This window comes from Scyliorhinus torazame, chromosome 4, assembly GCF_047496885.1.
Source record: "Scyliorhinus torazame isolate Kashiwa2021f chromosome 4, sScyTor2.1, whole genome shotgun sequence".
NCBI lineage: Eukaryota > Metazoa > Chordata > Chondrichthyes > Carcharhiniformes > Scyliorhinidae > Scyliorhinus > Scyliorhinus torazame.
The window spans coordinates 121,761,062-121,787,671 of NC_092710.1; the positions used below are offsets into that span (position 1 = coordinate 121,761,062).

At 46.9% G+C, this 26,610-nt stretch overlaps 1 protein-coding gene across 1 annotated transcript in view; it reads left to right on the top strand.

Moving 5' to 3' along the window:
- Positions 1–26,610, top strand: part of hmgcll1 (3-hydroxymethyl-3-methylglutaryl-CoA lyase like 1) — a 190,571-nt gene that overhangs the window by 17,825 nt on the left and 146,136 nt on the right. The window contains exons 4-5 of the mRNA XM_072498565.1: positions 4,970–5,065; positions 13,560–13,708. Of these exons, the coding sequence (XP_072354666.1) occupies positions 4,970–5,065; positions 13,560–13,708 (245 nt within the window). The remainder of the gene's footprint in view (positions 1–4,969; positions 5,066–13,559; positions 13,709–26,610) is intronic.

Sequence of the window (26,610 nt, forward strand, 5' to 3'; positions counted from 1 at the left end):
CAGCCCTTACACCTGCTTGCTTTTTCAGTATTGTCCAATTTTCCCTGCATTCTTTGCAAGTGTCCATTTTGTAATTGGGACGTGGCCATCCCAGATGGCTACAGTTTGAGCCTTTCAAACTCCATGTATGTTTGACCAAATTCTTTCCTTAAATTTCTAAACCTTTGTCTGCAGGCTTCAGGCACTAGTTCATATGCACCTAAGATGGATTTTTCACCTCCTCATACGTTCCAGATACTTCCTCCGGTAGTGATGCAAAGACTTCACTAGCTCTACCTACCAGCTTTGTTTGAATCAGTAATACCCACATGCCCTGTGGCCATTTCATTTGTTTAGCTACCTTCGCAAATGAAATGAAAAAGGCTTCTACCTCCTTCTCGTCAAACCTTGGCAATGCTTGGACATATTTAAGTAGATCCCCACCAATCCTTCGACTTTGATGCTCTTTCTCACTATCCTCATCACTACCATCCAACAGTACGTTTCCCTTTACATCTGGCAATTTTAACTGATTGTCATGTTTCATGGCCATTTCCTGAAGTTCAAACTCTCTCTTTTTATCTTTTTCCCTGATCTGTATCTCCCTTTCTCTTTCTTTTTGTACTGCTGGGGCTATTCTTTCTTTTCTCCTTTCTTATCTCTCCTTTTCTTTTTCCTCTCTCTTTTTCCTCTCTCTCGCTTTCGTATTCAAGCTGCTTTAATTCTTTCTTTTGTTCCATTTGTTTAATTTGCAACTGAATTTTTGCCATTTCTAATGAATCAAACTGTATCTCAGGCAACTCTAAATGCTTAACCACCGCTATAATTACCTAATCTTTTCGCATTTTGTCAGGTAATGTAGCGGCAATGTTTTTGCCAAATCTAACAGTCTGCTTTTAGTCTCTGTCCGTAAGGTACTGCGTGTGACCGTCTCCACCCCAAAAAACTTCTGAGCCTCTGAAAGATCCATTGTCCAAAACACACTCCCTACTTAAACTAAAATACCACACCTGGAAAGCAACAACAATATGCTCACCCCTCACTGTCTTTAAGTTCACTGAGCCAATCCAATAGATGGACTTTTATCCCCCTCGAGCTCCCAATTGTTATCGGTCCGGGTTTACAGAACCCCAAAGTGTTTCATGGAGTTCAACCGACCCACAAATTTTAATAGATTGTGGTGTGGGAAGCACACGGCGTACTCTCCGGGTGTGAGACAGCAATTATGGACAAATGGTTTTTAAAACAAAACAATGTTTATTCTATGAACTCAAGTTAACCTTTTAAACACAAACATTGAATATCTTAACACCCATTACTTCAAAGATAACCCCAAAAGACGACAACACTAAATAATCCTTCAAACTGTTCCTTTAAACATCCAAACGACTTCAAACCTTCAAAAATAGACATGAGGTTACATTCAATATATTTATAGTCTTTCGATTTGCAGACATCAACAGACCAGCTCTGTGTTTTCTTCCTGCAACTCTCAGCACAACACACAGACACTCTCAGCTTTTTCCTCAAACTGAAACCAAAAGCAGAAGTGAGCTGAGCTCCCCCCACCCTCTGGCATCACTTCAGTAATATGATCAGCTCCATTTCTTAAAGGGACATTGCTTAAACATCTATTTCTTCAAGGTATTCTCACATGACAATGTTACTCAGCCTCCAGCTCCTAAACTCTGAGCCGCAGCTGCTCAAACTTCACTTGTTGCAGATGTTTGACCTCGATCAAACTGGTACCCAGGAACACCCACATACTGCAGCTGTGACACATCACCTGTCCTGCCATCCTTAATGGGTTCTAATTAACAATTTAATTAATATATTCAACTATATATTTTGTATTTGGTTTCATATATTTTATTTACCTTACCACCAATTGCTGGAATATTTTGAACCTTATAAATGGAGTAAACCTTCGTGTCTTATCAGATACTCACTAAATAACTAGCTTCTTCTCCTGCAGCAGAGTAAGGCTACTTCCCAAAGGCTGAGAAAGTTAGAAAGCAAAAGAGCCGAAAGCACATCTCTCCCTCTATGCACCGAATTTCCACTTTGAAAACAATTCCCGAATATAGTCTCTGTATCGCCTCGGCCCAAGTCCCCGGTCTTGTGCCCTTACTGGTTCAAGACAGGGCATGTGACCTTTATTTTTCTAAAATTAATGGGGCCATGCTTACCATACTTGCTGGTTTCCCCACTTTTTACACTCAATATACACAGTTATTGCAACTACATAAAGGTCACTGTGCAGTGTTTGCACGTTCTCCCTGTGTCTGCGTGGGTTTCCTCCGGGTGTTCTGGTTTCCTCCCTCAAGTCCCAAAAGATGTGCGTGTTAGGTGAATTGGACATTCTGAATTCTCCCTCTGTGTACCTGAACAGGCGCCATTGTGTGGCGACTAGGGGATTTTCACAGTAAATTCATTGCAGTGGTAATGTAAGCCTACTTGTGACATTGATAATGATTATTATTATGATAAATGAGAAATAACTTTGGTCTACTTACCTCACTTCAGATAATACAGCTTTATGTTCCATGTTGAATCACAAAAATAAAATTATTTGCAGCGATTATTCATTAAATCGTATGTTATTTTGTAAAGTAATAATCTTGGAAAATAAATATCTCACAGTCTGAGCATAGATTGCAGCATTTAAGTTGACCATTGTATAAGACAACCACAGTTTTCAGCCTCAAAAGTCAGTTTTTACAGAAAGTTGCTGTAAAAGTTGACCCTCCCCATTTTGGCCATATTTACATTAGTATTCATCCTCAAATTCGCAAATGCATGTTTTAACTTTAATAACTGGTGCAAGGGATCAAACAGATAATAAGAGGCAGTGTTGTTAGGATATGCTGGAGGATGGAATCCATAGAATCCCAACAGTGCAGACAGAGGCCATTTGGCCCATTGAGACTACACCGACCCCCCGAAAGAGCACTCTATCTCGTCCCACTTCTCCGCACCATCCCCATAACCCTGTTCATTGATCATGCCAATCCTCCTAACCTGCACATCATTGGACTGAAGAAACCTGAGCACCCAGAAGAAACCCACGCAGACACGGGAAGAAAGTGAAAATTCCATACAGACAGCCACCTAAGGCAGGATTCGAACCCAGGTCCCTGGTGCTGAGAGGCAGCAGTGCTAACCACTTTGCCACCGTACCATGGTTTCAAAGCTTGTATTTTTGTGACATACCTAAACAAAAGGGGAAATTTAGAAAGGAAACTGCCTGAGAGTTGATCCAGAGTCACCTTACCCCAGGAAACAATGGATTGGCTGAGGACAGAGATACATGTATGGATTTCCAGAACCTTTCTTGTTTTCCTGATAGGATACCAGGATAAGGATAGTAAGACCATTCACCAGAGGACAAAGATTTAAGATATAAGAGTCAGAGGAAACCTGAGGACAGAGTCGAAGGAGGATCTTTAAAATGTAGCGTTCAGCCTTACCGTCCTATTCGAAATATAGGAACCTTTGTTGACCATTCAGCTCCCTGAAGTCTGCTTGTCATTCAAATTGATCATGGCTGATCTACATCTTTACTCCAACTGCACGCTCTGGCTTTATGATCACGAGTAGCCTCGAGTAACAATCTCAGTTTTGAAATTTTTACTTGGGCGGGGGGAGGAGTTGTACTCCAGATTTACAATGGGCTTCCTGACATTGCACATAACTCTAGCCTTATGATTAAATGCCCTTATTCTGGACTCCCTATTCTATCCTTTAATAATCCTGAATGCCTCAATTATAGCCTCCCTTAATCTTCAAAGGAATATCGGTCTAGTCTATTCAGTTTTCTACATCTTTTAACTCCAGCATTATTCTGTTGAACCTGTCTCCAAGACAAATATATCTTTCGCGAGCTCTAGATATTCAGGATTTTTCTTTAATGATTGCAACATAACTTACACCCTTTGGACTTCCAACCCTCTTGGCCAATTCCATTCGCCTTTTAATTAATTTTTTAAAACTAGTTTTTGCTATATTTAGTTCAGTGGGCTAGACAGCTGGTTTGCAATGCAGAACAAGGCCAGCAGCGCGGGTTCAATTCCAGTACCAGCTTATCCGAACAGGCGCCGGAATGTGGCGACTAGGGGCTTTTCACAGTAACTTTATACTTGTGACAATAAAATATTATTATTCTTATATTCTGCACATGGATCCCAAAATCTCTCTCACCTAGATTCTCACTGTTTAGAAAATACTCTTTCAACGGTTCAAAATAGTCTTCACAATTCCCCACGTTGAACTCCTCTTGCCACAGTTTTCAAATCTATTAATGTCCTTTTGGAACTTTCTGCTCCCATCTACATTTTTTTAAAAATCCATTCATGTGGGTGTTGCTGGTGGGACCAGCATTTATTGCCCATTCCTGAAGACATATAAGAGTCAACCACATTGCTGAGGGCCTGGAGTCACATTTGGTCAGGCCAGGTTTCCTTCCCTAAAGGACATTAGTGAACCAGATGGGATTTTACAACAATGGTTCCATGGCCATCATTTACTTTTAATTCCAGACCTTTTTTATTGAGTTCAAATTTCACCATCTGCCATAGTAGGATTTGAACCCAGATCCCTTGAGGATTACCCTGGGTCTCTGGATTACTAACCCAGCAACAATGCCACTACGCCACTGCCTCCCCCATATAACATGCCATCTAACGTGGTGCCATCAGTGAGGTTGGAATATACGGCTCCATCTAAGTTATTCCAATGTCGTGAAAAGCACAGATCCCTGGGGAACATCAGTGCTCCTGCCTGGAATACATACCCATATTCCTGCTCTCTAATTGTCACCCCTTAACATAGTCTCTATCCATCTCAATAGTCTACCTTCAATTCCATGTACTTCCAATTTTGTTCACAGTTTCTTGTGTGGTACCTTATCAAATTGTACTTGTTTATATTATTAAACATTTGAGCAGAACTAATTAAAAATATTATGCATTTGTGTACTTGCTTTTGCCAGTTAGCTGATCACACAGAAGTCATGCGAGGTATAAAGAAGTGTCCAAAAGTATGTTATCCTGTATTAACACCAAATCTTCATGGCTTTCATGCTGCAGTAAGTATGATTCTTTTGATATTAATGATTCATGAATAGATTGAAACTACACTGTATTGTGGTGAATGTTGATCTTGTACTTTTCAATATGGTAGTGAATAATTCTGGTATGAATTTTCTAATACTGCCACGTTTCAGTTTTCAATAAAACCATAAGACAGAGGAGCAGAAGTAGGTCACTTGGCCTATCGAATTTGCTCCACCATTCGCTGAGATCATGGCTGATCTGATATAATCCTCAACTCCACTTTCCCAAATCCCCATAACCCTGATTCGCTTGCTGATTAAAGGTCTGTCTATCCCAGTCTTGAACAGACTTAATGACCCATCCTCTACCGATCTTTGTGGTAAAGAATTGCAGATTCACTACCCTCTGTGATGAATGGAGGAATTTCAGATATATTGTATGATAGGTATAGATGACTGCTGGAGCCATGTTTGAAAGCTTGCGAGCCAGGGGTACAATTAAGGCATTGTAAAAAGCTTGGGCTAATGTAGTTTTGTTTGGATTAAGGGGGTTCCCTGTGGAGTTAATTAAGTTTCAGCTTTGTAAGATCATGTAATTACTGGGAGGAACCAAGTTTATCAAGGCAGCTTGCAGAAAAGCTTGCAGAAAAGCAATTGAGTTCTAGATGAAGATGTGAGCAGAGGTCAAGCATGTTGTTCTCACTGCAGTTCAATGAACAATATGTCTGTGGAAAAATTAGCAGTTTCTTTCCAAGCATTTCAAAATGGTCTGATTAGAAGATGAGCGGAAACAAGCAGAAGCAGCTGCTGAAGAAATATAGCTTGAGTTTCTGCATGATTCTGACATGATTCAGGACTTTCCTTTAAAACAGTCTCAGAGGATATCTCTGCACAGCAGGTATTTCTGAGTGCTAACTGTATTTTACCAGTGGATTGAGAGCTGAGATGGTTTTTTTTGTTGTTTGGGTGATGATAAAGATAGCAGTTAAGGGTTACTGCATTGATTAGCATTCCTTATGGGGTAATTGTAAGCTATTTCTTGGTGTGATGTTAAGAATATTTTAATACTGTTGTCAGTAATAATGTTTGTTTTAATATACCATACCCTTATTTTTCCACAAAATTACTCCTGGAGTGAGGTATCCTTTCCTTATAGTCTTACAAAATTAAAATAAAATATTGGGGTTTCTGTCCAGTATTCGAGCCAGAGTTGAAATTTGGTTTGGGAACGTAATACCTCTGAGAGAAGAAATTCCTCCTCAGCTCTATCTTAAATGGGTGACCCCTTACTCTTATGCCCTCTGGTCCTAGACCCTCCCACAAGAGGAAACATCTATCCTGTTAAGACCCCTGGGGTCCTACATCTCTCAATCCGGTCACCTCTCATTCTTCTAAACTCGAATGGGTACAGGCCCAACCGATTCAACCTCTCCTCATAAGAAAATTCCTCCGTACCTGGAATCAACCTAGTGAACCTTCTCTGAACTGCCTCTAATGTCAGTTCATCTTTACTTAGATAAGGGGACCAAAACTGTTCACAGTATTCCAGGTGTGGTCTAACTAGTGCCTTGTAAAATTTTAGCAAAACTTCCCTAGTTTCATACTCCATTCCCTTTGAAATAAAGGCCAACATTTCATTTGCCTTTCCAATTGCCTGCTGAACTTACAGCCTCGTTTTTGCGATTTATGCATGTGGACCCCCAAATCCCTCTGTGCTGCAGTTTTCAGCAGCCTTTCCCTGAGTTTAAAAATCAGATACTCTTCTTGGAGCTCCATTGGTGCATATGGGCTACATCTATCACAGGGACTATATTTCCGCTGGACCTAAATTGTCATATTTTGATGTGGGTATCTGGAGAGTCATACAGTAAGTTAACACGCCCTGATGGGAAAGGATAATAGCTTTTGTATACTGCCCCTTATTAGTGCCACCAGTTCCAAAGCGCTAATGTCAGTACAGCAACGTAAAATTTAGTGAGAAAAATAAGAAAAAAGGAAGAGGTAAACTTTCAAGGGAAGGTGAAAGAAGCAAGATATTGGGCACAATCTACCAGCTGCGGTGCAACCAGACGGGAGCGCCTTGCGGTCGGTACATACCGGAAGTGTCCTCCCGCAGTCTTCCCGACAGCTAGTACCCCTCGAGATAGGTCCCAGGAGTTGTTGTGATCAGGACACAGTTCACAATGGGCGGGACCAAGGCTCAAACGATTAAATAGGTTTAAAACCCACTTTGGCACGCTGACTCGGGACGTATCGTGTTCCCAACATCTGCCAGCCTCCCCAGGGAGACCCCAGCCGGGCGCTATTCAGTACTCGTCCACACAAAAGTGTACCAGGTGGAGCGGCAACTGGGAGGTCTCCTGGGCTGTCGGTGGCCCCTGGCTGGTCAGGGACAGGGCAGGGTGGCCCCCTCGCCCTCCCTATTGAAAGTGAGCACCTTGCCACTACCACCTTGGCACTGCCACTCTGGTACTGAAAAGGTGCCCGGGTGGTCCTGTTAAAACTGGCAGAAGCACATCCAGGCTACCAGGGTGGCATGGCCAAGGGTCAGGGCCTGCAGGGGGCCATGCCCATGAAAGGATGAAGGGGTTATAAAGGGAGGTGGGATGCAGGGTGGGTATGAAGTGGCCTCTGGAAGGTTGTGTGTGTGTGAAATGCGGGGTCCTGGAAGGGGGGGTCCTGAAGGGGTGTGGGACGGCCTGAAAAGGCGGAGCCCTCAGCAACCCCACAGCAGAGTATCAAGACTTGAGGGGGTGTAGGGTAATGCCCATGTGTGTGTGGGGAGGGTGACATTGCCCTTGTCACCATGGGTTGTGGGGGACCCTGAAGCCCACTTAGAGATCAGGGCACCGTTTCAAAGGATTCCCGGCTTGGGTCACTGTCTTTACGGAGTCTGCGCATTCTCCCTGTGTCTGCATGCGTTTCCTCCGGATGCTCCAGTTTCCTCCCACAAGTCCTGAAAGATGTACTGTTAGGTAATTTGGACATTCTGAATTCTCCCTCCGTGTAGCCGAACAGGCGGCGAAATGTGGCAACTAGGGGCTTTTCACAGTAACTTCACCAGACATCTGGTGCAGCGGGATGGAGAATCCCACCCTATATCTCTGAGGAGCCAGTCTGGCCAGAGAGTTCAGCTCCCCAGTGATGGAAATAATTCTAATGTGGGCTTGCCTGGCAAAAAACTCCCCATGGCCCCAAAAAGTGACTATGTGTGCTTAGATAGAGGTCATGAACTCGCTGACAGAGCTCCCAACACACGTAGAAACGTTTCCGTTAATTCACGCCTATTATTTTTTGACGTGAACTCACTAAGCAGGGTAAGTAAGTATTGCTCGGACTGGAGAATTGCTTCAGAGGCGCCGGTCACTATTTCTGTGTGAAATCGCCACGAAATACAATTCCATCCTGTAGGCTGAGATCAATGCAGGGCATGATTGAATCCATGGAATCCCTACAGTGAAGAAGGAGGCCATTCGGCCCATTCAGTCTGCACATACCTTCCGCAAAAGCACTCTACCAAGGCCCACTCCCTCAGCCATTCTCCATAACCCTGATCATTAATCAGGGCTAATTCACCTAATCTGCACATCTTTGGACTGAGGAAACCGGAGCACCGGTAGAAAACCCACACAGACACACAGAGAATGCGCAAACTCCACACTGACAGTCACCCACATTTGAAATTGAACCTGGTCCCTGGTGCTGTGAGGCAGCAGTGCTAACAGCTGAGATATTTCTACCCTTTATAACAAGGGAAAAGTTGTGAGGCACTGGCTATCATTGTGTGATCATTGTTGAGTACGAGGTTAATAGGATTAGCAACAGCCAAATGCAGAAATAATATTTTAAAAGGTTCACAATACAGTTGTAGATAACCATTAGCTTAACATCAATAGTAGATGAAAAAGTGAAATCCATGTTAACAGGTAAACTAGAGGACTACCTCAATAGCTTAAGCTAACATGCAACCATTGAGACTTTAGGAAGGAAACCCTACCTGACAAATTATTTTGATCTTTTGAAGGTCTTGATGCAGGAATAAATTTTCTATTTTAATGATCCCAGTAGCTTTTCCTCCCAGGAATGTGCACTGGGAAATCACAATATCCACCTCCTATTTGTGTTAGTGGTTGGAAAATTATGGATCGTATGTGCATAACTGCTTGATGTGCATTCTTAGTTGGTGAGACTCTACTGGGAGTGCACAGTGGAAAGACTTACTCAATAGTTCCACATGAAATGCCCGTCAGTAAAGTAAAAACCACAAGAATCAGAGATGTGACATATTATTAAATCTTAAAAAAAGAGCTGATTAAAAACACAAAACAGAAAATAGTCAAGGTTGGGTAACAAGACAGTGGAGGTATTGAGCGAAATTCCACAGGAAACACGCTTGGAATGCAATTTTTTCTAATCTGCACAAATGACTTGGACTCAGTCCTTCAGATGAACCCATTGTGTGGGAGTCAAAAACAGCAAGAGCTTTGGTGAGCTAGGATGCAGTCAAAGATTTGTAATTTGAACATAATTCAAATGTATTGTACAATTTAAACAATTTTACAGTTGAATAGATGTGTAGTAAATCAACTTCATAACATTTAAGAGTTATCAATATCAGACATTAGTTGTCTATAGTGTATTAAGCATTGACATTTGCACACACTTCCTGTTCACATCGAATTTAGTTCCTTCATGATGTTCTTTGATTAATGGTCTGATGTCAACATTCGTAAAGGAAACAAAACTCTCAGGAGTTGGAATTCCAGTTAATGGGGAGAGTAAATAGTGGTTGTATCACCTGTAGGAATTCCCACTTTGGAGCATGAGCCAGTTGAGGGAGTTAACATGATGACCATTAATGGATCGGTATTTTGTTAATATATTTATGTGTCGCCGCACTATATTTCAATCTTTCAGAACTCGAGACTGAGCTTCTTGGGTGAAGTCAAGTATCTCTTTATGTCAGTTTCAAAGTTTATTGATCAAGTCAAATTTTATACGAATACAGAATCTAAAAAGTTGTTTGTCCAACGCAAATACAGATGGTTGAGTTGAATTCAAGATACAATTCAGTTCGGGGTAATTTCTTCAGATCAATGCACTATACAAAAATGAAACAAAAAGTAAATAGCTGTTTGCAAAGCAAAGTAGAAATAGGTTTCAAAGGTTAGATTAAAGATGAATTCAGCGAGAGAGAGAGAGAGCTTTAAGATGATTTCAGAGAGAGCCAAAAAGGTTCTCTCTCTGTCTCATAAGGAAATCATAATCTTTTTTAGGTTCTGTCCTCTTTCTGAATGTGATTGGGTTAAAATAATTATTATTCATCTAATTGACCGAAATGTCTGTCTATCAAGTTTCAAGAGATAACATGGCGTGGGAAAACTTCTCTATGTTTCCATAATATGGTGTGATCGGACCATGTGTTTCCCACCATGTTTTCTAAAACTGGGATGTCTGCCCAGTAATGATAACAATGAGTCTATTCTGCAATGTGGATAGACAGTTTGAAAACTGACTTCCTTTTCAAATCTTTCCCCATGCTCTCAGCATTCTCTGCTGTCATGGCTTAATATATGATTTTTAATAATATAATGTCACTAAATCATTTAATCCCTTAAACTTTTATTACCTATAATAAAGTAGGTTTCTATCAACCATGCAATTCTCAGTGTTTACCATCTATTAGACTCTGCACTGAGGAGAACCCAGACACACGTTAACACTGAATAATATCAAACTGCGGCCTTGTTATGTCAGTGGTGTGCCTTTAATCTTACACAGATCCTGGGACAGTGGAAATGAGCTGGTGGATGTATCTTCATCACCTTCACGGCTTCAAGCTGAATTGTCCTGGCAGATGATCTTGGTTGCTGGTCTTTGTAGAATAGCTTTCACAGCTCCTATTTTACCTCCTTCGTAAATTGTACTCTTATCGCTTACAGCATCTGATGGAGATCGTCATGGCCAGTAATTATATTGTGGGGTGCTGGGGTTGGGAAAATAATTAGGTCATCATGTCCTCTTTTGTCACTTATAACACTCTTCATTTTTGTCATTAATAGTTCCATCAAATGATAGCCCATTTGGAATGCTATCATTGATACTTAGATCCACTTAGAGCGGGCGAAGACAATAAAATCTTGGTTGTCTCACAGCCCCTTAAGATTACAGTATCAAGACCCACTGCAAGGTAAAACAAAAAATTCCCACTAATTTCAGCTGATATTTGGTAACCCGGTACACCTTTTCTCAATTTGCCTTTAATTTCTCTTGGTGTAATTGGGGTCTAGGCACTTCATCATCATTCCCACTTATTAACATTTATTGGCACCTTTACTCAGGAGCAGTGCATTTCAAGAAGAGCCCATGGAGACAGCACCAGAGTTTTTAAAGCTGACATTATAAGGTGAAAACGCTGTTGCGAATGGATTCCACCTCAGAATCTACCTCCAAAACACGGGTTATGTTTGTGCTAAGCCCCAGCTGTCCAGAAATCATGAGTACAATCCCAATTCCATAATAGTGCTGTTATTAATACCATAATAACTGGTATGATTAAAGGCAAAAAGGTGGACATAAAGCTAGAGGGCAGAGTGTGAAATAAGGAGTGCACCATATAACTTTAAAGAACTCGGTAGGGAAGCACATTTGAATTAGTCCGAAAAGTGGATCAAAGGCTTAGAAATTGGACAGACTCGAGGTGGGAAAATCAAGTCAGCCAAAATGACTTTATAGGACAATTTGTCTGTGTTGGTTCCTAAAATGTTTACTTTTCTTATTTAACAGAAAGTTGTCCTGGGTATAAATTCTCAGCTGAGAACATTGAACTCTGATTCTAACATTCATTACAATATGGAAGGTTTTCCTTGTAGTACTTTAAATGTTATCAACATTAAAAATTACTCTTAATCGAATAAAATAAAATGTTGCCAAATTAGTGTTTTCTGAAACATATTACACATGCCTTATCTTGGAAGTTTCCACAATGACTCACAATTTGAAGCTCTTTTTTTTTACAGTAGCTGTACTGTATGTCATTAGTTCCAAATAGCTATCAAACCTTTCAATGAAAGCTAATTTTCTTCATATGTTCCAAGGGCCAATTTGCTCCATCTTTTGTGTGGTGAGAAATACTTTGAACAATTCATTTTCTAATGTTTATAAAAATGTAATAATGATTCACAGAATCATTTTCCAAAGGGATTAAATGAACTGAGTTAAAATAGAGACAAATATTGTTTTTTTAAAAATTCTCCTCAATGAAGAGGTGCATATCATTTAAATCCTGACAGATGACAGCATAATGTTCTTTGAAGACAGCTTATTATTGCAAATGAATGTAATGCCATTCTTCAGTCCGAGTGCTTCAGTCAACAGAAGAGTGCCTTCGCAAACACTGAAGACTGTTGTATCAGATATGACAAATGAATTAGGTTGTAGAATTATTCATACAACTATCGTTCCGTCCATGCCTTCATTAAATCTAGACTTCACTATTCAAATACACTCCTGGCTTTTCTCCCACATTCCATCTTCCATAAACTTGAAACTATTCAAAGCTCTGTTGCCCATTTCTGAACTCCCAGTAAGTCCCATTCCCCCATCACCCCTGTGCTCGCTGACCTACATTGACTCCCAGTCAAGTGACGCCTTTGATTTTAAAATTCTCATTCTTGTTTTCAAATCTCTCCATGGCCTTGCCCCTCCCTAATCCTGTAACCTGCCCCCTGCCCATAGCCCTCCAAGATATCTGAACTCCTCTAATTCTGGACATTTGTGTATTCCTAATCAGAATTGCTCCAACAATGGTGGCCATGCCTTCAGTTGCCTTGGCCAAGAGCTCTGGAATCCTTCCATCTGGCTGCCTATCTACCACACTTTGTTCCTTTAAAAATATTCTTAAAACCAACCTCTTTGCACAAGATTTTGGTCATTTGACCTAATATGTCCTTGTGCAGATCGGTGTCATACTTTGTTTTTTGAGCCCCTTGCAAATGGCTTTGGGACAGTTCATTATGTTTGAGATTCTACATGGTTGTTGCAGAAAATTGGAAAGAAAAAGTAACTTTTTAAAGGTATAAATTACTAAGTCTTGGCATTCAGAAGAAACTGGATGACATTTGATCACACATCACAAAATGTTAACATTCGAGTACAGTAAGAATTAAGAAAGCAAATGGTAAGTTAGCCTTTATTGCAAGTCTAAGAGTAGAGAAGATTTGCTGCATTTGTAAAGGGCTTTGGAGTACTGTGTGTAGTTTTAGTCTCCTTGGCTAACAGAACATTCTTGCTTTAGAGGTCAGTGAATATTTGCAATTCTTTACTCCAGAGGATTGTGGAAGTTCAACCGATCAATTTTGGGGCAGAAAGAATATGTGGATAGAGCGGTGAGATGGAGGTTACGTAGCGATGACCTTACTGAATGATGGAGCAAGCTCGGTGAACCATTTCATCCACTCCAGCTTCCGTTTCTTACGTTCTTCTATTCTATATAATTCCATGTAGTTTATTTATTATTTTACTTCAGATCGAAGCAGGAGCGAAGGAAGTGGCTATTTTCGGGGCAGCTTCAGAGACGTTCAGTAAAGTGAACACTAATTGTTCCATTGAGGAAAGCATGCTGCGGTTTGAGGAAGTTATCAGATCAGCGAAAGATGGCAACATTCCAGTTCGAGGGTAGGTGTGATATCAGTTTTTGGCCTTTCATTCAGTACTCTCCAATTGCACTGAATACCTTAATCTACAGAGTCCCACTGATATGCTTATTCAGATTAAACACCTCCTAATTCACACTTTATGGAGGCAATAAGATCTTTTCATTGAAGTTATTTCCACTGCTTATTCATTTGTCATCTGATACGTTCTCATTCGTCCAATTTCAATCAAGTTCAAAATTACTGAGGTAAACATTCATTCTGTGCTCTGCTTTTGTTACGTTGGTTTTTAACATTTTGTATTGTTTAGAAACACTTTGCATTAATTGAAAAATTGTTCTGGGACAAAAAGTGAACATTAATTTTGTGGTCACCGGATCAATCCATGAGGCTGCAAGTGAAATCTATCAAGACAGTCAGTTTGCTACCCATTCCTGCATGAGGAATATCAGGGTAACCAGGATCAGAACACATCCAGAGGAGCCTTTAGCTTTAATTCTCTCACCGAATTCAATGAGTGCTTGGGACAATATATTGTACTTGTGGCCAAACTGCCAAGCCCCTGTATGAACCTGTCCCATTTTGTTAGCCCAAAGGGATTTTATTCTCTTAATTTTGTTAAATTCTCATGATATGGACGTCTACCCATCATTGTCCATCCGTAGGTGCCAAGGAGATGGTAGTGGGCATTCTTCTTGAACTGCTGCAGTGTGGCTTGATAGAACAAAATAGCTTGCATGGTCGAGCATAAAGCCAACAGCTGGAGTCTGCAACCAGGAATTGCTGGGGATGGAAGAGATCAGGGCTTAGTGGAAGATAGGATCTGGTAATAGCAAGTAAAGAAGGGAAAGACTGCAATCAAAAGTTTGCTTGAGGGGTTGAGGGACAGCACACCTCCTCCAGGCTCCGAAAGAGTGCTTTAAAAGACACACACATGCTGGAATTGGCTGCCCCCATCTATATTTTACTGCTGGACCACCCAATGCTGGGAGATTCAGTTGTTAAATTTAGTCATGCTCCAAATCAGTTGCTTAATTTAAATATTTTATATTAGCCATGCAACTGCGCATACTGCTAACAGCCCACTTTGAACCTGGTGCCACGGATCATATAGGTGTCGCCCCAAGGCACCCCCCTGGGTGCCTTCTGGCCCCAGACGACCCACTAGCTTTATGGGCGCACTCCAGCACATCCAGTACCATCTTTTTGGCTGGGATGGTGTGTGTGTGGAGTGTAATGTGCATGTGCGGCTGCAGCTTGTCAGCGCCCTGAGTGTCAATCATGGACCCGGCGAATCCCGCACCGTTTTTCATTGGAATCACGTGTGTTCCACGCGGCACCGATGCTAGCCCCTCAAACGGAGCAGTATCGATCCAGGTGCGGAGTCGACTTTTCTGCCATAAAAGTCCACAGATTCTCCACTGGGATCAACACTCTCAGAAACGGAGAATTTGCTGCCCCACGCCTGGTGCCTATCATCCTCGAATTATAAGCAACTTTCTTCCTGCATGTGAAATCAATATTTGGCCCTATCATGCATACAGCAGGGATGAAAGATATTTGGTCCATTGTGGCTGCACCAGTGTTTTGGTGGACTTAACCAATTCTTCAACTCTCCTGCTCTTTAGCTGTAGTCCTATAAATGTTTTGCTTTCAAGTATTCATTTTCCTTTTTGAAGGTTACTGTTGAACCTGCTTTCAGACAGTGCATTCCAGATTATCATAATTTTTTGCATTAAAAAATGCTTCCCTATGTCACCTCTGATACTTTTGCTAATCACTTGAAGTCTATGTCCTCTGACTGTCCTACCCCTAAAAACAATGGATGGAATTTTCCAGCTCCTTCCGGTGGCGGGACTATCCGGCCCTTTCCTGGAACAGTAATATAAAATACTTTGATGGCAGATGGTAAGGGAGAAAATCAAGCAAAGAAATTAGTGTGTACCAAAGGCTTTGATTAATAAAGTAGATCAAATTGGAAATTACAGAATGGAATAATCTAAAATTTAAGGCATAACAAGTATAAATATTGTAGGAAGATTCTAAAAGGGAGAAATGAAATATTAGACCATCCCACAGAAGTGAAGCAGAGCTTCCACCAATTCTCCATCCGCTGGTGGGTGGGGTGCACCCAAGTTGCTGAAGCAAAATTCTGCCCTGTTTCATTCAGGCACTGAACTGCCAATGTTGTGTCTCCTGACAGGGTTTGCTGGGTAGGTCTCGAGAGCTGCTGTAGACCCATATGAGTCCTGTTAAATCCTATTAAATCCTTGATCTGTCTCTGGGATAGTTGCATTTAAGTGGCTTATTTATGAGCCTAATTGGTATCCCGCTACCAGCAGGATCCCTTCTCACCCCCCAGTTGAATTGGGGCAGTTTTGCCAACTCAGATTCTCTTTCCCCACCCCTGCCATCATAGCCACTCTGATGGACTCCACTAAATTCAGCCCACTGTGTGCGAGAAAAAATTAGAATAAAAGCAAAGAGCATTGGGGTGGATCGGTGCATTGGTCAAAAGAGGATAATCAAAGTACGGGAAGTGCTGGATCACAATCTTGGAATAACCTGCTTAACACAATTTTGTGAGTAACATGTCACAGGGACTGTAGCAGCTGAAGCAAAAGGTGCACTACCACTGTCTCAAAGCAGCAAAGGAGGGACAATCAATGCGGTTCAGCCAGCATTGACCCCACCTTCCAAGAACAAAACAGAATGACAAGCTTGCAGTGGGGAGTGAAGAAATGGTGAGAGACACTTGACCTCAGATTTCAGTGAAAGTGAAGGGGATATTAAGATTCTGGAATCTCCAGAGGGGAATTAAAATAATTAGTCAGTTTTTCCAATGAGGTATTATTCGAAAGAAGTGGACCAAAATTAAGATAAATATACTGGTTAGTGCGCTGATATGCATAAGCTATCATGTATATAATGATGTACATGACCTCCGACCAGCAGGTGACAGTGTAAATCTACGATGTGACTCTATACCTGGGGATGGTGGGAGTTAGTCGTGTTGGTGGATAGTCACACTTGCAGTAGCTCTAGGATAATTTATTAATATTAATAGTTTGGAATATATAGCTTATAGTTACGTTTACCATGCATTTATTTTACAATAAATTACTTTAACTAGTCAAGAATGAGATGTTCTATTGTGCATCATTCCTACTGGCCATAGCACAAGAACATGACATGGTACCAGGACTGAAGATCTACTGAGAAAACATTCTTTGAAGATCCGAACAATTAAAGATAACTCTGAAGAAGACGGTACCAGAAGAAAGAAAACATTTCCACTAACCTTGTGAACTACTGGCAACAAGTACTCAATGCACTGTAAGACTTCAAAGTTCAGATTGGAAGGTCTGAAGGCACCTCACCAGCTTCGATTCACCGATCATATAGATGAGAATTGGCGAGCGTTCAAACAGCAATTCAATCTCTGTGTTGCAGCTTTTGGTCTGCAGGCACAGCCTGACGAGAGGTGCACAGCATTGACGCTCACTGTAGCAGGTCCCCAAGCAATAGAAATATGTAACACATTTGTTTTCGATAGCAAAGCGGATAGCAAGAACTTTAAGGACGTTTTAAAGCAATTTGATTGGCATTACTCTCCAAAAGAAAATGAGACATTCGAGCACTACATATTTCGCACATGTAGCCAGAAAGCAGGCAAATGGTTTGATAGTTTTCTAACCGATTTGCGATTGAAGGCACAGTCGTGTGATTTTGCTACTCTACAGTCATCAATGATCCACGATCAGATTGTGTTTGGGATTTCTAACGACAAGGTACGCAAGAGGCTGTGAAGAGAAAATGGGCTTCAGCTTGATGATGCTATCAAAATTTGTCAAGCTAGCGAGAGAGCTGCACAGCAGATTAACAATTTGAATCTCAAACATTTTGGAAATAGAATAGGCAGCCGACTTCTTTAGTGTAGTGACGCATTTGAGTAAAAAACATGGTCCCGGGGCAGGCGGCCATTTTAAACTGCCGATTGGATCCTCCATTTCATGCCAATGATGCGGCAAACGACATTTGCCACGACAATGGTCAGCGTTTGGACAGATATGCTGCCAATGTCAAAGCAAAAATCATTTTGTTGAACAATGCTTTTTCAGTAAAACAACGGAACAAGCAAAATCAATCAATATGGTTGATGAAGTATGCCTCGAAGACATGTTCTTCATTGACATGATTTCTGGTGAGGACAAGGATAGTTCAGATATGCAAAAACACTTTAATGATGATTTGCAGCAATAGTGAAGCAAATGCAAATACTCAAAAAGACAAATGGACGGTTCCATGATGATTAATGACATATTAATTAACTTCAAACCTGACACGGGAGTGAGGGCCAACCTTATCAGTTTGTAAGATTTAAAAGAGCTGAGAATTAAACTGCAAGTATTAAATAAAGCAGTACTACTGAAAGACGACAACGGAAATTAAATTACGATGCTAGAAGCATGCAAGCTCAGTGTAAATGTGAAAAACAGAGTTCACACGGTAAAATTTCCCATTGTAGATGAAGAACACGAATCTCTCCTAGGAGTGGAAGCGTGTGAGGCACTATAGCTAGTTAAGCGGGTTTACAGTGAAGACAGCATAGCAACCATACAACATGCATCTGTAGATTCCATACTGAAGGAATTTCCAGAGATATTTCAAGGCTTTGGCACTTTATCTTTCACATATCGAATCCAGTTAAAGGAGAACACAAAGCCAGTAGTACACGCACCGAGATGTGTACCAGCTCCATTGAAAGACAAATTGAGGGCTGAGCTAGAAAGGAACCTACAGATTGGGTAAACTCTATGGTTTGTGTCAAGGAGAGAAATAACGAACTACCGATCTGTGTGGACCTCAAGGATCTGAACCTCAACATTAAAAGAGAACATTATCCGATATCGTGGAGGGAGGAAATAATAGGAGATAGCAGGAGCAACATGTTTCAGTAAGTTAGATGCTTCACAAGGCTTCTGGCAGCTTTAATTAGACAAAGAAAGCAAAAAGTGTACTTTCAACACACCTTTTGAGAGATATTGGGCGGGATTCTCCGCAATCGGCGCGATGTCTGCCGACCGGCGCCAAAAACGGCACGAATCCGTCTGGCATCACGCCGCCCCAAAGGTGCGGAAGTCTCCGCATCTTGAGGGGCTGAGCCCTAACCTTGAGGGGCTAGGCCCACGCCGGACTGATTTCCGCCCTGCCAGCTGGTGGGAAAGGCCTTTGGTGCCCCGCCAGCTGGCGCGAAACTGACTTTGCCGGGCGGCGCATGCGCGGGAGCGTCAGCGGCCGCTCACGGCATCCCCGCGCATGTCAGTGGAGGGGGTCTCTTCCGCCTCCTCCAAAGTGGAGACCATGGCGAAGGCGGAAGGAAAAGAGTGCCCCCAAGGCACAGGCCCGCCCGCGGATCGGTGGGCCCCGATCGTGGGCCAGGCCACTGTGGAGGCACCCCCCGGGGCCAGATAGCCCCGCGCCCCCCCCAGGACCCCGGAGCCTGCCTGCGCCACCTTGTCCCGCCGGTAAGAGAGGTGGTTTGATTCACGCCGACGGGACAGGCATTCCAGCAGCGGGACTTCGGCCCATCCGGGTTGGAGAATCGCCGGAGGGGGCCCGCCAACCGGCGCGGCGCGATCCCTGCCCCTGCCGAATATCCGGTGCCGGAGAATTCGGCAACCGGCAGGGGTGGGATTCACGCCAGCCCCCGGCGATTCTCCGACCCGGCGGGGGGTCAGAGAATCCCGCCCATTGTTTCTTAAGGATGCCGTTTGGCATAATTTCTGCTTCAGAGATTTTCCATCGTGCCATGGAGCACATAGTTGAAGGGATTCCAGGAGTCGGAGATTATATCTGGGGATCAATACGAGAAGAACGTGACAAAAGGCTTGTCAAGGTCCTGAAGAGCATTAAAAAGAGTGGCTTGGGCAGCACGGTGGCGCAGTGGTTAGCATTGCTGCCTTAGGGCGCCGAGGTCCCAGGTTCGATCCCGGCTCTGGGCCACTGTCCATGTGGAGTTTGCACATTCTACCCGTGTTTGCGTGGGTTTCGCCCCCACAACCCAAAGATGTGTAGGGTAGATGGATTGGCCACGTTAAATTGCCCCTTAATTGGAAAAAAATAATTGGGTACTCTAAATTTATTTTTAAAAAGAGTGGCTTTAAATTGAACAAAACTTTGAAGAGCATTAAAAAGAGAGTCTTAAAGTTGAACAAAACCAAATGTCAAATTGGTGTTGGCAGGATCACTTTCTTGGCAGATACTATCTGCAAAAGATGTTCAGTCTGATCAAGATACAATAAAGGTAATCTTGAAGAATCCACGTCCCAATGATAAAAAAGATATACTGAGAATGTTAGGGATGATAAATTTTGTTGGAAATTTTTTTCCCAATCTCGCAGCTAAAACTTCACACCTCAGAGAAACAATCAAGAAAGATGCAATATTCCAATGGTCTACTAGACATGAACAGGAATGGCAAGCATTACAAGTATCATTGACAACAGCGCCAGTCCTGACGTTTTTCAACCCAGTGAAAAAGACAAAATATTTTGTTGGATGCATCAAAGGGTGGTTTGGGAGCGGTCCTATTGCAACACGATCTGGAAGAAAACTGGCTTCCAGTAGCAATTGCATCCAGATCAGTGTCAGATACGGAATGCAGGTATGCACAAATTGAAAAGGAATGCCTAGGTTTAATTAATGGTCTTACTAAGTTCCATGACTATGTATATGGCCTTCCAGCGTTTGTAGTGGCAACTGACCACATTCCACTGGTCGCTATAATTTAAAAAAAATCTTAACGAGATGTCCCCTAGGATTCAGCGAATGATCAGGAAGCTACGACGATATGACTTTGAGCTGATCTACACATCGGGCAAGCATCTCATTGTTGCTGATACACTATCTCGAACCACAGGCATAGAAGAGATATAGCAGTTTGATGAGGGCATTCAAGTCCATATGAACCTTGTCACTGAGTCTTTTCCGGTATCTGATGATCAAATCAAGATTGATAAAGAAAGAAACGGCCAAAGACACAGTCTTACAAAAGGTGATAACATATCTCCATGAGGGATGGATTAAAGGTTCCTGCTCAAGTTATTATAATGTGAGGGCTGTGTTAAGTGATGAAAATGGGTTTTTGCTTTGACAACAAAGGATTGTAATTCCACAATCATTAAGGTACTTAGCAAAATCCATGAAGGGCACTTAGGAAGAGAAACGTGCAAGAGAAGAGCCAAGGACACAGTCTATTGGCCGGGCATCGACCGTGATATTGAAGCAATGGTAAAACACTGCACACAGTGCAGGAGAGTGAACAGCAGGAAGCTAAAACTGCACACAGTGCAGGAGAGTGAACAGCTGCCACAGTGCTGAAAGCTAGAAAACTGCACACAGTGCAGGAGAGTGAACAGCAGGAAGCTAAAAAAACTGCATATGGTGTCGGAAGCTTCAGTTCAAACTGCTGAAAAAGTCAGTTGCTCCCCCGATTAGAGGAAACTGGGGCGTCATTCTCCGACCCCCCGCCGGGTCGGAGAATGGCCGTTGGCCGCCGTGAATCCCGCCCCCGCCGAAGTCTCCGAAGGGAGAAAAGTCGGCGGGGCGTTAATGGCGCCGCTGCCGCGGAGAATGTCACGGGTCTGCGCAAGGCAGCCGATTTTCGGCCTGCCGATATTCTCCCTCCCGGATGGGCCGAAGTCCCGTCGACGTGATGACCGTTCACGTCGACGTGAATCAAACCTCCTTTTCATCGGCGTGACCCGGTGCTCCAGGCTCACGCCGACCAGCGAGGAGGTGAGTGACGGCCTGGGGGGTTGGCTCTGGGCAGGAAATGGCGTGGCCGCAGACTGATTGCGTGAGGAGAGGTGTGTCTCGGCTTGTGTGTGTGTGTGTGCAGGGGGGGTGGGGGGGGGGGGGGTGGTGGTTAGAGTACGCTGGGCTCCGGGGGAGTGCCGGGAGGGGGTCCGTGCCGGGGTGGAGGTTGGGTGTTGGGGGGGGTCCGTGCTGGGGTGGAGGTTGGGGAGGGGGTCCGTGCCGGGGTGGAGGTTGGGGGGGGGTCCGTGCTGGGGTGGAGGTTGGGGAGGGGGTCCGTGCTGGGGTGGAGGTTGGGGGTTGGGGGGGTCCGTGCTGGGGTGGAGGTTGTGGAGGGGGTCCGTGCTGGGGTGGAGGTTGGGGGTTGGGGGGGGGTCCGTGCTGGGGTGGAGGTTGGGGAAGGGGTCCGTGCCGGGGTGGAGGTTGGGGGTTGGGGGGGGTCCGTGCTGGGGTGGAGGTTGGGGGTTGGGGGGGGTCCGTGCTGGGGTGGAGGTTGTGGAGGGGGTCCGTGCCGGGGTGGAGGTTGGGGGTTGGGGGGGGGTCCGTGCTGGGGTGGATGTTGGGGAGGGGGTCCGTGCCGGTGTGGAGGTTGGGGGTTGGGGGGGGTCCGTGCTGGGGTGGAGGTTGGGGAGGGGGTCCGTGCCGAGGAGGGTGATGGGAGGGCAAATGAGTTTGTCCACCTGGCCAGGTGCCAGCCTCCAACGGTTGGACCCATGCGGTCCATGCCACCTGGCTGGGGGGAGGAGGGGATATGGGCAATGATGACATGTCATCGTTCCCCTCCCCCCCCCACCAGGCCGTCATGTTTTCAGACCATCCAGCGATGTTGGCCGCCGTGGTGGCAGCCGCTCATGTCTATGTTGCCCTGGATGAGGAGGAGGAGGAGGAGGAGCGTGCCAGAGAGGCGGCGCAGGCTGCCGCAGAGGGGCAGGCGGCAGCCGCCCAGACTGGAGGGACACCTGACCGACAGGACGAGGAGGGGGAGGAGGACATCGCGGCCCCACGGCAACGGAGGCACCCGAGGGCGCCCCGTGTGTACCGGCCCCGGCAGTCATACCAGGACCTCACGGACCGGGAATGCAGGAGGAGACTCCGGATGAGCCGGGAAACCGTGGCACACATCTGCCACCTGCTGGCACACCTGTCACCGCGTGGCACTGGCGGGGGACACCCTCTCCCCGTGTCCGTCAAGGTTACGGTGGCCCTGAACGTTTATGCAACGGGGTCATTCCAGGCACCGAGTGGGGACCTGTCCGGCATATCGCAGACATCGGTGCATCCGGGCAGTGACAGATGCCCTTTATGCCATGGTGCACCGCTACATCCGCTTCCCCGTGGACCGGGCCATCCAAGACGCCCGGGCCGTGGGCTTCTCTGCCGTTGCCAGGTTCCCCATGGTCCAGGGCGCGATCGATGGGATGCACGTCGCCGTGCGGCCACCTGCAGATAACAGGGCCGTATTCACTAATAGGAAGGGGACCTATTCGATGAACGTACAGGTGGTCTGCGACCACCGCATGATGATCCTGCACGTCTGCGCCCGTCACCCAGGCAGTGTACACGACTCATTCGTGTTGTCGCGGTCATCCATCCCCGGCATGTACGAGGGACGCCATCCCCGGCTGAGGGGCTGGTTGCTGGGCGACAGGGGCTACCCATTGCGATCGTGGCTGATGACGCCTATACGGAGGCCACGCAATGAGGCGGAGAACCGCTACAATGATGCCCATGTAGCGACAAGGGGAGTGATCGAGAGGTGCTTTGGCGTGCTGAAGATGCGTTTCAGGTGCCTGGACCTCTCTGGGGGCGCCCTCCAGTATCGGTCAGATAGGGTCGGCCGCATCATTGTGGTGTGCTGCGTCCTGCACAACATAGCCCAGCAGTGGGGCGATGTGCCGCAGGCAGAGGAGGGCGGAGTGGAGGAGCAGCAGGAAGAGGCCCAGTCCTCTCCAGATGAGGGGGATGGGGGCAATGGTCAGGGCAGACGGGGTAGACACAGACGGGTGGCTGTCCACCGTTACCGGCTGGCCCAGCGGGCACGGGACAGACTGATAGCCGCCCGCTTCACTGACTAGATGGGCGTGGGAATCGGGTAGTATGGCCACAGACCGCACACCATGGCAACAGCCGACCACCCACACCCCCCACCCATCCACCCACCCAGCACCCTCACCCCCCTCCCCAACCCCACACACCCCACCCGCATGCACACCACCCCCCCCCCCCCAATTGCCGATCCACCGGCGGCACAACGGGCCGGGCTCACCCAGTTGCGGGTGGACGCGTGTCTATCGCAGGCCATGGAGGATGATGACAACCCGCCCTGCGATGAGCTCCTGGCTCTACATCGTTGGACTATGTCTGACCCATGGCCACAGTACCACCATCCACCCGGACCATCCCTGCATGCGGCTGTGACACTGCAGCGCACGGTCCCGTCCTCTGCCCGGGGGATGTTGATGGCGGCCCAGGGAGAAGGGGGCAGACTCACCTGGGGCTGAGGTAAGACAACCCGTCACACACACACTTGCGCTCAACGTACATGACACGCCCGCACACTTTGGACAGAGCACAAAGGCAGCTTCGGTAGGTGTAACATTGACTTTAATAACCAAAGGAGTTCATGCACGTGCCCTAGCCCCTAAAACTCATCTGTGCCCTGCACCCGTGCCAACTTACTCAGTGTCTAATTGTTTGGCCTTACGGGCCCTTTGACTACGTCTACGTGGTTCCCCAGACGGTACAGCAGAACTGGAGGTGGACTCCTGTGATTCCTGCCCTCTGACACTGGATCCCTTTGGCGGCCGTTTCCTGGGGCGTCCTGGCCTAGATGGGCCAGGCTGCGGCCCGGGCGACTGGGATGGCGAGCTGCCAGCCTGTCCTGCTCGTTGCCCACCCGATGCACCTGGGACGGAAGGGGGGGAGTCCGAGGTGTCGCGGTGTACCGGGACCTCCCCTACAGAGGGAGCCGGGACGGACCACACCGCCTCCTCCTCCCTCGGGGTGCCCGATGGCCCCCAGGCCTCTACATGGGTGGGGGATGCGAATGGACTGGCCATCCGACGCGCCCCCGACATCTGGCGCTGCCAGTCCTGGAGGCCCGTGCTGGTATCGACAGGGGTCTGCAGGTTTGCAGCCATGGAGCCCAGGGGGTTGTCAAACCCTGTCTGTGACAGTGCGACGCCGGCTCGCACATGGCCACTGGCGCCGATGCCCTCAGCGATGGCCTGCTGAGACTGGGCCATGGCCTGCAGAGACTGGGCCATGGCCTGCAGAGACTGGGCCATGGCCTGCTGAGACTGGGCTATGGCCTGCAGAGACTGGGCCATGGCCTGCTGAGACTGGGCTATGGCGTTGAGCGCCTCTGCCATCTGGCGCTGGCACTGGCTCATGGCCTCCTGTGAGAGGGCAGCCATTTCCTGGGCCACAGACGCCGCCTGCACGGAAGGCCCCAGGCCTCGCAAACCGTTCCCCATGTCTGACACCGTCGCACCCATTGCCTCCACCGCGGACGCCACCCGTGCGGTGTCAGCCTGGGTGGCACGCATGACCGGGACCACTCCCAGCTCCTGGACGCGGGTGGACTCCTCCACCTGCGACCGCAGCCGCCGCAAGCCACCCATCACCCTATTCGCTCGTCTCCGTGTCGGTGGTTGCATCGGATCTATGTGTGGGTGTGGTAACTGCAGGAACCCGGGATCCATCTGGGCGGCAGATGTTCGCTTGGCCTGGGCTGCCCTCCGACCGCCCGGTCCCTCTGCTGCTCCTAACCCCACCTGCTGTACCGGGACGGCTGTGTTGTGCGCACCAGTGAGTGTACCAGACGCCTCATCACTAAAGTGCCCAACCGTGGTGAGTGTTTCTGCGATGGTGGAGGGTGTTGGTGACAGCAATGGTGTTGTGTCGTGCTCTTCGTCCCACTCTGACTCCATGGCACTTTGGGGTGGGGGTTCGTCTCCACCCATCCACTCTGAGTCACTGTCCGGTATTTCGTCTTCCCGGGTAGGGGTGTCCTGGGTAGTGCTGTCCCGGGTAGTGCTGTCCCGGGTAGTGCTGTCCCGGGTAGTGCTGTCCCGGGTAGTGCTGTCCCGGGTAGGGGTGTCCTGGGTAGTGCTGTCCCGGGTAGTGGTGTCCCGGGTAGGGGTGTCCTGGATAGTGGTGTCCTGGGTAGTGGTGTCCTGGCTCGGATGTGACGGGGGCCTGTGGCTGCCCCCCTCATCGCTGGGTGGTCGCTCCCGCACGTGACGGGGGTGTCGTCTCCCTGTTGCTCCAGTTCTCTCCGTCTCCCGTGGTGTGCGAGGGGCATCCTGCGGGCGTCGCATGCTGGAGGGTCCGGGTCTCTCCGTCTCCCATGGTCTCCGAGGGGCATCCTGCGGGCGTCGCATGCTGGAGGGTCCGGGTCTCTCCGTCTCCCGTGGTCTCCGAGGGGCATCCTGCGGGCGTCGCATGCTGGAGGGTGCGGGTCTCTCCGTCTCCTGTGGTCTCCGAGGGGCATCCTGCTGGCGGTGTGCATCTGCGGGGATGGGTGCCTGGACGTTTGGTCCTGTGATACACAATGAAGCATGCATGGTTAAACATCAGGCAGTGATCAGGTGATACGGGGGAGGGGGATATAGGGGAGGGGGGATATGGGGACGGGCTGTTGGTGGCTCACTTGCTCATGGGCCCCCGACCTCTGCATCAGCAACCTCCCGGTCCTCAGGTCCGCCAGCCAGTTCCAGGGCCCTTTCCTTGTGTACGGTCAGTGGCCTCTCATCAGCGGGCCCTCCTCCAGTCCTCACATGCTCCCTATTGTTGTGTGCGCGCTTCTCCTGTGGGGGGGCGGCGGGGTGGTGGCAGGGGTAAAAGGCAACAGTGTTAGGCAGGTATATGAATGCACGCCATCGGTTGCGCATGCATTGCAGAGGTTAATGTTAGGGCTGGATTCACTTGGGGATATGGGGGAGGGGGGATATGGGGGAGGGGGGATATGGGGGAGGGGGGATATGGGGGAGGGGGGATATGGGGGAGGGGGGATATGGGGGAGGGGGGATATGGGGGAGGGGGGATATGGGGGATATGGGGGGATATGGGGGAGGGGGATATGGGGGAGGGGGGATATGGGGG